This window comes from Ciconia boyciana, chromosome 6 (genome assembly GCF_034638445.1).
Source record: "Ciconia boyciana chromosome 6, ASM3463844v1, whole genome shotgun sequence".
NCBI classification, from domain to species: domain Eukaryota; kingdom Metazoa; phylum Chordata; class Aves; order Ciconiiformes; family Ciconiidae; genus Ciconia; species Ciconia boyciana.
Genome location: NC_132939.1, coordinates 64874941 through 64887389, shown reverse-complemented (window position 1 = coordinate 64887389; position 12449 = coordinate 64874941). Strand labels below are relative to the sequence as shown.

General features: G+C 45.8%; 1 protein-coding gene across 1 annotated transcript in view; it reads left to right on the top strand.

Annotated features, from left to right (window-relative positions):
- PRKCH (protein kinase C eta) overlaps positions 1-12449 on the top strand; it is a 119857-nt gene that overhangs the window by 15746 nt on the left and 91662 nt on the right. Inside the window, exon 2 of the mRNA XM_072865707.1 lies at positions 12279-12342. Within this exon, the coding sequence (XP_072721808.1) occupies positions 12279-12342 (64 nt within the window). The remainder of the gene's footprint in view (positions 1-12278; positions 12343-12449) is intronic.

Genomic DNA, 12449 nt, shown 5'->3' with positions numbered 1-12449 from the left:
TCTCTCCTGTGAGACACCACCCATATTTGGTAGTTTGCTTTTCATCCTTCCATCTCAAATCACTTGACAGATCATCTTGCAACATGGAGCGTGAGAGGAGATGTGGTGGATTAATGCTAGCTGGATATAAATGTTAGTCCTTAATAGTTTCAGTGTTAAGAAACTGCCAGGTGAGGATGGAAGAGGAGGAAGGAAGAAGTCACTGTGATTAATTAAAGATCTGGAAAGAATAATCAGAGCATAGGTGGCTGGGCTTCTCCATGGTATTACAGCCCATGCCAGGATCTGGGTTTCATAAGTTGCTGGAATGAATCCCTCCTTTTTGTATCCTCACTAAGGGCAACTAATGCAGTTATGGTTTTAAATGGGGATATCTGTGATGGGAGCTGTAGTTCTAAAGACTGGCATGCCAGTGAGACATGTCATTGGAAACCACACTTTTTGTCAGAAATACTGCTGATAACTTGATTTTGCACATAAATTAATTCATTGTGATACTGGCAGAGGTGGTTGTGGTGTGGTCCCGTCCTGCCCCCTCACTCCCCCCACCCCAGTGCACTTAGAGCAAGGCTTTATAGTCGCTGAAAAGAGTGATGGGTTCTGGTGCTATGGAGCAATTGACTCTTCTTGATGTCTGAACCGCTGTGCAGTCCAGGCACACATTGCTTTTGTGGGTACTGCAGAGTCTTCCTTGCACTTCTTCAAGGCGGCGTGCCTGCCGTGCAGTGTGCTAGGTCAGGCTTTTGAAGACCACAAGCACTGTTTCCAGCTCTGCTCCTACCTTGCTTTCCTTGTCTGTAAAATTGATGGTGTAAGGTTTCCCCCAGCATCCCAAGGGGCTTTGCACTCTTTGGTATGAGATGTGTATGACCTCATATACGCAGCTCCTTTCATACATCGCATTGCCTTTAGGAGAGGTACAGCAACACTGCTGTAGGAATGCGATACCAGGGTTGCAACAAGGGGAGTGCAGGCTGCGTGGGAAGCTTCCCTGGGTGAAAGCAAGCACTGTGGGCCTGCCTGGCACGGACGCTCCCTTAGCCCTACCATCCATGTTTTGGGGTTCCAGCTATTCCCAGCGTAATGCTACAACAGCTCTGGAAGTCAGGCTGAGATAGGTGAGCAATGATCAGGACAGATAGCTGTTGGCCCCTCGTGCAGCAAACAAAACATTTGCCAACCGAACAGCGTAGCGTTGGGTATTGCAAGGCCCTCTACCCAAGTACAGATCCTTTCGACCCTCAGTGTCGAAGGGAAGAAGAGGGTGGGTGCCTGCAAATCAAGCCCTCTGCAGAGTTTTTGGTTTGCATTTGAGTCTCTGTATCGCGGAAACCCAGCTTCCTGCCATCAAGCTGCAGGCATCGAGATGCTTATCGCATCTCCCTCCGGGATCCTTTTTTTTATTTTACAGCACCCATTAGTAGTGATCAAGCACCATACATAGCCAAACTTTTCCAGCAGATTGCCTTTTGCTGTACCCCCAGGACTTAACTTTTTAACTGTTATCAAAAAGATGGGATTTGGCTCTTCAGAAGTGAGTGTCTGACAGAAATGGTTGGAGTGGCAGAAAGTTGTGACCTTTCCCCTTTCTACCTGGGGTGTTGAGAAATTTGATGGATTATATCTGGAGGACGAATGGATTTTATGGTTCATGATATCATCAGCTGTGGCCTGGTTTTAGAAAGAAGAGCGAGCTATTGGACAAAAATGGAAAAGCAGCAGTACACCAAATGAATTATATGTAGTAGGAAGATATTTTAGAAATAGTGACACACCTAATGGAAACTCGAATGAGAAGAATTTCACAGAAGTTTAAGATTATGCAATAAAACCTATGAATAACAAGAAAATATTTTTCAGCACTGAATACTGGAGGACAACCCAAGTATGTAAATGAGCGAGGTGCTGGGGGGACAATTGCAGAGGGGTTCTTTGCAGAGTACTGCAGCTGGTTTAGGGGTCCACAGTTCCTTGGGTTGGATCGACGAACAGGATATTGATGGCCATCTCTGACCTGGTACAACCCAGTGGATTTCCCCTACGTTACACAGCGCTCTCCTGCTCTAGCTGTGCGGTGACGATCCTTGGGCGACCAACAAGAGTGCCCTGAATGCAGAACCTCAGACCATGATGCAGACTTTGCTGCTTAATGTAAAGTCGTGAATGATTCATAAGCCTGCCTAGATTTGTTAATAAGGTTAATTAAAACTGCAGGTGAATGCTGTGCCTTGGCATTCCTCTCCTCAAGACCAGGAGCATCGTTAGTGCTTCTCTGCCCAATCTTTGTGTTTCTCCTTCTGTATTTCCACCTGGTGCCTGTTCTGTTCCTCTCTGGGCAAACCCCAGGTCTCTGGTGTGCACTGGCTGGTACATGGGCTACCTGGGCTCGCTCCCTCGCTAGCACTTACCTGCCCTTTCCTTGTTGGGGGACATTGCTTCAGTGCTAAGCTCAGCTATGTCAGTGTTTTACTTGGAGGAAACTCTGCTCACCAACTCATTGCTATGGCCCTTGGACTGTTTCCAAACGGGGAGTGCCACCAACTTGCCTGCTTGGCACCTGTCAGTGATTTATTTCTCTATTACTCTAAACAGCAAAAGTGGCACAACTTCCTGGTTTTTCTGCCAAATTATATTGAGTTCATATATGTGATGGAAAATACGTTTGTTGATCATCTCCAAAACTTGAAGATAGAAAATGGCATTTCCTGCATTGTGTACTCAGTGAGAGACCTAAAACGTGAGCTGTCAGCATCATCCTTTTGCAACTCATGTGTCCAGGGTGTAACAGCTAAAGTGCTGTCCCAGGGCTCTATACCTGTTGAAAAATTTTTGTTTTGTTGATAATAAGTGGTTGTTGAGGTTTATTGACCTGTTGTTACTATTAATGGAATGGCAATAGAAGATTTTGTTTGTTTGTTTGTCAAGCTTCTGAGTCCTCTCAAGAGCAGAGACCCTGTCCCACTTTCAGCCTCTTGCAATTGCATATATAGGTGTTTGCAGGCAGATTTCCATGCATTGCATATGCAAAGCCGATAGCCTGATACCAGCTACTGAATGTGTGCATGGGCGTATTTGCTGTAATCAAGTGTTCAAACAGCTGAAAATGAAGCCCTGCATTTGCCATCCTTTAATTTAGTGGTCCTGCGTTGATGTCAGTATCTGCCTGTTAGGAAATGAAAGTAATCCGTGATTTCCCCCCCCATCCCTTAAAAAAAAGTAAATATATATATCTATCTGTAGGAAGAAGGCCAGAGGAGTTCGGAGGAAAATTGAGAGATGGACTGGACATGATGGTATTTGGCATGGTGTTACAAAGCAAGATGTATGTTTAATAATTTGTGCGCAGCAGAGCTAAAGCTCTGCTTTCATGTGCATGTGGTAGGGAAAGGCAGAACGCGTCCTGCCCACGCGATTTTGGTTTCACATGGGCTATGGTTGCACAGGCTGTGGGAGGGAGCTGGGGGAGGCGGCACGAAGGTGTTGAGAGGCCCCGGGAAGTGGTGTCCTGCCCCTGCTCTCTGCAGCCGGCCGGGTTGCAGAAGCTGTTCAGGGAGGCACAGAGCAGCCTTTGCTTTCTGCCTGACATCTCCCCTGGCCGCCATGTACACTCACTGGATGCCGTTTGTCGGCCAGGTGGGAAAGCAGAGCAGAGTCGCCTGCGACTTGATGTCTCCAGTGTGTGAGGTTGGTTCAGAGCAGGCTTTTTGCTGCCTTGCTTCCATCCGTTCCCCAAGGCTTTGCCCAAAAGGGGAGACCTTGGCCTTGCAGGGCTCTGTATCCCAGTAGTGCTGCTTCACCAGCTTACCCCATCTCGCTGTACGGGAGCTCTCCGGCAGCGGCGGCTCGCTGCAGGAGCCGTGTAGGACAGGAAGCCGCACGCCGCAACATGGCTGCGCCCCGGCAGTTGCAGAGCCACCTGTGGTAAGCTCGGGCTGCGTGCGCCACTTCAAGAGCTGCTGACAGCGAGCTGGCAGCAGCATGTGGGACCACCTTCCTCCCCTGACCCGTGGGCCCGGAGGGTTTGCAACAAACCACCCCGCTGAATCGAGAGAGGAAGGCTCTGAGATGGGAGTTTCAGCACCTGCTTTGCTGTTTGTGGGCAGTTTGCAGAGCCGTCCCACGCTTGGCATGTTCTGTGGCCTCAGAAACTGGACCCTCGGTGCTAGGGTCTGGTCATCTTTCATGTTTTCTTCTCGGCCCATTTACCACCTGAGTCATTTCTAGCCCCACGCTCATCTTGGGGTTGTGGATGAGAGCTCTCCTCTGTTGCAGACTCTGGTCTGTGCATGGGACTCTTAGACTCTCCCTTGTCCCCCATTTCATTTTGAATTTCACTTAAATTTCTGAAGGAATGGGTTCTTGCTCAGTGGTGGTACTGTTGGGGTCAATGCCTGGTCTTCAAGAAACTTCAGTACTGTGGGACTGATAAACAGGCAATTGGATTCCCTTCCCCTGCCACATAACTCAGCGGAAAAAGAGATCAGAAATCCCTCCAGAGAGTAGTTGTTGTTTTTCTTTAAAAATATAAGAACAAAAACTTAATAGTCCCTGAACCAATTGTGTGTGCGTCTCTCTCTCTTTTTAACTTTATAACCTGTCACATTTTTTCAAATATACTAAAGAGCAGCCATCTGCAACTATTACTCATAAATCATTCATTGTTTTAGAGGTGGGATTTCTCAAAAGCAATATAAGTTGGTGTAACTCCAGTAGGAGCAGGCTTTGGCTCATGCTTTTGAAAATTTTATTTTTTTTAAGATTTGAAACCTCCTTTTTAATCTATATTTTATTTGTAGCCCTTCAAGCAGGTTTTCTTGGCAGGAATTTTCACAGGATAGAGAAATCTTCTCGCAGCCCTTGCTCTTCCTACCTGAGCAAACCTCCTGTTGAGGTGGGTAATCTCTTGGATGAAACCAGACTAAAATTGATTAAAGAGTCCAGGATTGGCTGAGAGTCATTAGTTATGCATGATTGTTCATGGCTGGCGCACAGCTTATAATTATGCAGCTTGACTGAAAACAAAAGTAATATTTTAAACAGCTGTCCTGGAACAAAAAATTAGAATGACAATATTACAGTAATAGCTGGAATAACTGGTTATAGGAGTTACAAGAGAGACTAACTTTCCACCCATTTGTGGGTTTACCTCCAGAGTGTTAAACATACAGCAGTAATAGTTGTTAGAAAGTTTTCTTTTTCCCCCTGAAACTTTGACAGTTACTGTCACTTGCAGGAGGCAGAAGTTTTGAGCCTTCGTCCCCTACCGGGGGATGGCCAGGCTGACCCCCAAGGGACCAGGTATCATCTCTAGGTCTAATGGTGCATCTACTGCAGCTGGAATCGGTGAGCTGCGAGGGCTTCGACGCTCAGAATTCAGCACAGTGCGTGGCCCTACCAGTTCGAGGTGGGATTGGCAGCCTTTCCGCAGCGCTGCGTCACCCTGTGCTTGCTCTTTGTCTTGAGACCTGGCATCACATCTTGGTGGGAGCAGGGAGATGCTGCTGTTTGGCAGCACGAGGTTCAAAGCTCGGGTGGAACAAGGGCCGGGGTCGCTGCCGTTCACCAAATGGCATCTCCTAGGGCCTTCCCTGCATGGAGCTTGCCGTGGGTCGTTGGGAAACTGTCCACGTCTGCCCTTGGCACCTGCGGTGGAAATTACTGCCCTAAGCACTTGCCAGCCTTTGCAGGAATGAGAAGATACTTGGTACCCCCCTTTTTTTTTAGGCACACTGATTTGAATCTTAAAAATTGCATGCTGTTCATTTGCAGGAAAAATACTTTAATCTGTTGGTCTGGAAATGCAAAATCTCCTTTGTACCAGAGAGCCCTAAGGGTTTTTCAAAGGTGCTTGACTTGATAGACAGGTGTCTGTCAGCCTCAAAATGTACAAGAGGGACTGATTAATTCAGACACCATGTATTTGGCTGAGAAAATTGCTACTTGACCTGTCCAACAAAGGCATGCTCAGGTGGAGGTGCTACCTTATTAAAATACAGAAAGATCTGACATTCCATAAGCATGATCTGTTAGGAGCTTAAACAAGAAAAATTAAAAGGAATAACTAGAGGCATGTGAAAAAACAGCTTTAGCCTAACCCAGACTTTCAGCTCTTTCGGCTGAACAGAGCCTTGGGAATTGCCTCTACAAATGACTGATTATATATGCAGTTCTGTTAATTAAATTTAAAAATTGTGTAGGAAGTCAAAAGATATAGCTACTTGTTTAATTAAGCTAATTAAGTCCCCAGGTAGCTTTTATATTTGCTTTATTCACTGCAAGTGTCTGGCTTGTTCTGTTTTTGAAGCCACGTCAGCGTTGACATGGCTTAGAAAAAGGTTGTACTTCTAGGATGCTTACTAATGGTGCCTGTGGGGAAGAAAGGATGGAGCAGCGATGGGAGAAAGGATGTTCTGGGCTCCAGGGTAAATGCAGTCATCTGTTGTGTCTGATCCAAAGACAATAACAAGATTCCCACTGATTTCAGTGTACTTCAGATCACTCTTCCCAGACTGGGCTATCTGGTGTGGGGAGGGGAGGAAAAAAATACTCTGATCTTGTGTTGGCAAGAATTACTCTTCATGCCAGATGCAGTGTTGACGATGTCTCTTCATCCTGGAGGTCCACCTCGTCTCTGTTTTGGAGAGCGAGCAACTCACGGGCAGACAGCCACTCTTCGAATCTGCCTCTTCCCATCTGCGGCGAGTTTTTCACGGAGGCATGCCAGGCTCTCTCGGAGGCCGACTGACTATACCTGCTCTTCGAGTTCAGTGGATGCTTCAGCTGGGTGTTGATATGTTGCCTGAGAGATTACCCTCCTTCTGAATTTGTTTTCCAAACCTCTTCCATTGATGAATCACGCGCGACCAGTTTTTATTATATGTGTGAAGGCATACGATTAAGGAGTCCTGTTTCGGTCTCCCCGCATCTGTTTGCTCCTGAACGAGGGTTTTTTTGTAACGCAGAGAAGGGGAGTAAATAACACCTGCCTACTTGTCGGGAACAAAGTTAGTACAGTCCTTTTCTGGAGAAGGTGTGTGAGATGGTTGACTGGGGCCCCTCCTTGTGGGAAACCGATCCCTTGCAGCTGCCTTTGAAGTCAGGCGGAGCTGTGCGGTCTCGGCAAGTTCAGGCATGGGGCACCGTGTGAGTGGTTTGAACCAGGAGTGAAGTCCTCCTCGGTCCTGTGTTCAGCCTCGCTGCCAAAGTGTTGCGTCTCACAATGGAAGCGTAATGAAACCGCGACTGATCTCATCAGTCCTTCCCTGCTCATTTCCAGCTCGCTTGCCAAAATCCTCCAGCGCTTGTTTTCTCTTAGTTATGGCTGTGAAGTTCAACAGAAGTTAAAGTGTATGCTTAGCTCTGGCAAAAATCCTGTGTTGTTCTTACAGATACGAAGGGGGTTCCTGAGCTCCAACAGTTGATCTTATCCACCCTTTGTCCTATGGAGGAACGTGCTGTCTTCCATTTCCTTGAACTAGAAGAGAGTGGCGATTAAAGGCTTTACACTGATAAGCACACTTTCCTCTCCCAGTTAGCTAAAACTTGGCCAAGTTACCTCTAAAACAGCCAGAAAGTCGGTGTTTTTCCTCCCAGTTGTTCTCTGGGGGACCAGGCTGAGGATGAAAGCGCCAGAGAGAGGGGAGGGTGATTACTGTTTACAGCCCTGCATGCCGATGGTGTGATGCTGCACGCCACCAGTTCAGTTTGATTTATTCAGAGATCAGTGTACCTCATAGCATTCGCAGTATCAGCATGCATAAAAATTCAGACTTCTCCTTTGCTTCTCCCAATACAACAGGACTTTTCCCATTGCGGTGCATCTCCTGCTCTGATACTAAACCTTCCAGGCAGAATTCTGCAATTCCCTAAAAGAAGTTATCCTGTGCCAAAAAGGTCTTGGCATTAGGAAACTTTTCTTTGTACTTATTACTCTTTGAATATTGTTGTCAAATACACACAGATCCCTATATTGTGATATAAGAGTTCCCCCTTAGCACCATCTGTGCTGCCTTCGGGCTGTTGAGTTTCTCCGAGCCTCTCCTGCTTTCTTTGAGAAGGAAGATCAGCATCAGTTGCATTGTTGACCCAAACTGATTGCATGGTCTGCTTTGGACTTTAATAATTCTGTCAAGAATAATACTGTGATCCCTGCTTCTCTGTAAAAACAGCCACGGTTTAAGCAGCCACAGTCAATACTGGGAAGAAAAGAAAGAAAAGAAGTGAGAAGCAAAACTTGGCATATGCGTGGTGCTTGTGTTACACCTGCAGTGCTGTTGTGAGGCTGAATCCCGAGGGTGTTAGCTGATGCTGGGAGGTACCGACATTGCCGGAGCCTTGCCGGCGCACAGTCAGGGCCTGGGCCACCAGCCAGCTGTTGCTAGATAGGGTTGTCCCTTCCATGGCTGGAGGGCCAGTCCTTTGGCAGCTGCTTCCTTTTGAAGTGCTTGAACCTTATCAAATAACAGAGCATAGTGAGAAGTCCCCTCGGTCAGGGAAAGAAGGTGCCAGTGATAGAAGTTCTTTAGTGACTGAAGAAGGACTTATATGAGGAGTTCCTCCTTTTGGGGAAGAAGTAGGGTACCACACTCCTCATTTGTGGGCATCTGGTTTCAGATGGTTGTGGGCATATTTCTGCGTGCCTAAATGTGGCTGCAGTAGCTTCCTGGGTCGGTAAAGCTACCCCGAAGCACGTACGTTTCTGTAGCTGCACCGCAAAGCGTGAAGGCAGTAATGAAGGTGTACAGCCGGGGCAGGAACATGGGGAACCGTGCTGCGAGGATGGCGGAGGTTAGCCCTGAGGCCCGGGCTTAGCAAGCCGCTTGCTGTGCACGCCGGCTCAGCATGTAAGCGTCCGTCTGGCTGCACGGGCGCTGCGAGTTGTGGTCCACAAGTGTGAGGAGCTTGCAGGAGTTAACTGCCGCCAGCACGAGCCCCCTCCATGTTGCGTGGTCGTGGTACGGGAGGTCCGTGCGATGGCGAGAGGAAGCACGTCCTGTCAGGTGCGTGCTGCTGTCCGGGAGCTGCTCGATCGTCTGATCTCGGGCAGGCTCATGGCAGGGCAGGTCTGCGGTCAGACATTTTCCTTTCAGTTTTCTAGGTCAGAGATTATTTTCTGTTTCAGGCATGTTCCACATATCTGGGAGTTGATCTCAGATATTGCGTTGGCTGCTACTTAGCTGGGTAAATTTCATCTTTAAAGGAGATCACAGCAGGTCCAAAAGCCAGACTTTTCGCAGTGGTCTATTAATTTTAATTATTTAATTTCATTGCATCTTTTTTTTGTTGCTGCTGCTATCAATTTAAGACCAGAGAAACTCTGAAGACTGTCTGGTTTAACCTCTTGTATAGGACAAGATCTCACTGTCAGCCCATCCAGCGGGGTGCCAGTGTGCTGAAATTTCAGCAGCCGCTGGCATGCTGGGGCTTCAGTCCTCATTTTGGAGCCTTTCAGCTGTAATTTTTCATTAGATCCTGCTAACATGTGCCGTGAGAAGATCTTGAGTGTAGGTAGATACTCTTTATAGAGTGCTCTTGAACAGTGGTATAATATGAGCATGGCTGCTTAGTTGGTGTAGGGGACTTGACTGGTCCTCAATCCTGGAGTCTGGAGGGGAGAGAGGTTGTTTTATAACTCGCAAATCTCCTGCTATTACTTTCAGAATTACTTTGTTTCTGTTTGGTGAGACTGTGCTCCCCTGGGCAGAGGAATCCCGTTTGCAGGGATGGAGAGCAAGGTGCGTCACGGAGTTTGGACCAGTTTTTGTTTGTGCCCTGTGTCGAAGGTGGATGATGCTTTTCTTGCGTCTCCTGGTCTCAGCTCAGCTGCTTGTGTCTTGACAAGCCTTTGCTTTTAAGACTAAATGAGAAGTGCAGGATTTGCTCCGTATCCCTCTGGAGACCACGTATGTCAGAAGGGAGGAGGGATCCTCTTTGTGAATGTGAAAGCAGGAGTCTCATGTATTGCTGTGTCTGGAGACTGGCAGAAAAATGATAGGCACTGAAGAATGATTTTGGAAACCTAAGTAAGGATTTTCCCCTAAAATCTGAATTCTTGATATCCCATAAATCAATTTGCATGACTGTATATGGATATATAATATAGATATTCTATATTTTTGAAAGAACCATTTCTTTACAAAGCTGCGTATCTCTCCAGTGAACTGAAGTTTAGGCAGAAATGATGCATGATATTGCTGGAGTTGAAGTTTATTTAGGGAATGTCTTCCATATTAATGGAGACAGAGGGCTGTGCAAACACAGCTTCCTAAAGCCAGTGTGGTAAGCAGCCCAAGCAAACGTGAAAATTGATATTGAGTCAAAAGCTCAATATTTAATTTAAATTTTCCCTGTGAGATTGATTTGTGGGTTGTGGTTTTTTTTTTTTAGTGGCAGATATATTGTCCATAAAATCAACATTTTGATTTGATTTTCCCAAGCAGTTCTAGCTTCCCTGTTTTGTATCCCATTGATAGAGATGTGTCACTTTGGGACTGTAGCTGGAGTCACGTAAATAGGATGTTCTCTCATCCTTTCTCTGAAAATATTTGCTCTGCTCATCCTGACAAATTCCCAATAGTTTAAAAAACAATTTCTCTACTTCTGCAACAAACTGTGGGCTAGGGAAATGTACGGTGATGGTGTGTGCTGTCTCTGCTTCCCCCTCACTTACCCCAGAAGATGGTTTTCTCTCGGCGCGTGTTAGTGGAGCTGCAGTGAGCATCCCTAGGGCCGGAGGTGCCAGCAGAAAGCACTGCTATACCTTAGCGCTGCAGAGACCGTCCACCTTGGACAACTTCTTCCCCCACTTACAGCCGTGCAGATACTTTCTGTCCATTTGTAGCATGGCCGTTTGGCTCCTCCCTTAGATATATAGAGTTCAACTTTCTTTTTTACATGTATCTTAATGCTATTCCCTTAAAAGGACAGGTTGGTGCACGGCAGGGTTTTGCAAACCACGGGCAAATGTTGTCTGGATGAGTGGTGGTCCATACACCGCTGCTCTGGGAGCTTAGGCTTATGGTTTGAGGTTTATTTGAATGATGTGGTATGTGTTAACACTGCAGAGGACTCAAAGCGTTGGCAGGATACATCGTGTGTTACCCAAGAAAAAAGAGGAGCCTAGGCTCATCACCCTTTCTGGCAGGACCGGGAAATAATTTTCTGCTCCGCAGTGTGCACACCAAGGTGTGTTAAATTCTGGGCACCTCCGTGATGAAGCTCGGTGCTGCTTCAGTAGAAGACTTGCTTCTATTTCTGCCAGACCACGGAAAGGTGGCTGTACAAGAGCAGAGAGGGTTTGAACCATTGTGTTTAGTCATTCCTCCAGAGAGCTCTATTTTCAGAATTTCTGTTCTGCACAGATTGATACCCATGTGGTGCGAAGCTCCTCTTTGCTAATTTTAACCTTGCAATTTGGGAGTGTATGGGGGGGGCTTGTTTGTTTTTTGTTGGTGTGGTTTTTTTGTTTTTTTTTTTTTTTTTTTTTTAAGTGAGATTTCTGTGTGACAGCCTGACTCAAACTTTAGGGATCCTTAGCTGTGATTTTTGCTAAAAACTAGCTGGTGAACAAAAAAACCAAAAGCAAGACCTTAATTAAAAATGTAACTAAAAATGAAAAATCTACTCACGAAAAAATAAATGCCTTCTTTCAAGGACAGATTGACCGACACTGGGATTGAATCTCTGATCCCTAAAATTATATTCTGTATCTCCATCTAATTTAGATTAAACGACAAGTCCTTAGGTAACAGCACTAACAGGTTCCTATTTTCCTATGGTTTAAGGCCAAAAGGTGATTTATATAAGAAATCAGCGTTTACCCCAGCACTGATGGTATTTTGAGAGACTGAAACAATTTCAGTGGGATAAGATTTAATAGGAAGGAAATATCTGTATAATTCATCAAACAGATATGCATGGATCTTTTCAGAGAATTGCCTGTGTTTTAATGTTACTCCTGCTTCATTTATGCGACAAATGGGAATACTGTTAACCTTTTTTTTTTTTTCTTTAATCTCTATTTCCTCTAGCAAGGTTGAGATTGTTCAGCACGTCTGGGAAAAAGAAGGAATCAAGTTCCTTATTTTTTATGGATGTTGAACAATTTGAGCCATGAATGTTTGATTTTTTTTTTTTTTTTTGGTAAAATTAAGGGTGTGCATGAGAACATATATAGAGCTTCAAATATTATCAAATGTTGGCAAGATTTGTCATGCAAAATCCCGAGAAGAGTCTTTGCCTTGAAAAACAATCTTCTAACATTTCCTTTACTTTTTCAGGTGGATTTGGAGCCAGAAGGCAAAGTGTTTGTTGTCATAACTCTTACAGGCAGCTTTGCGGAAGGTAAGAGAATTATTTTGGCTTGTTTCCATTAAGAGCTGGACTCTGGGGTATACTCTTGCCATCAGTTACCAAGCAGTATATAAGCGGATGGCATTCTTCACACGGGC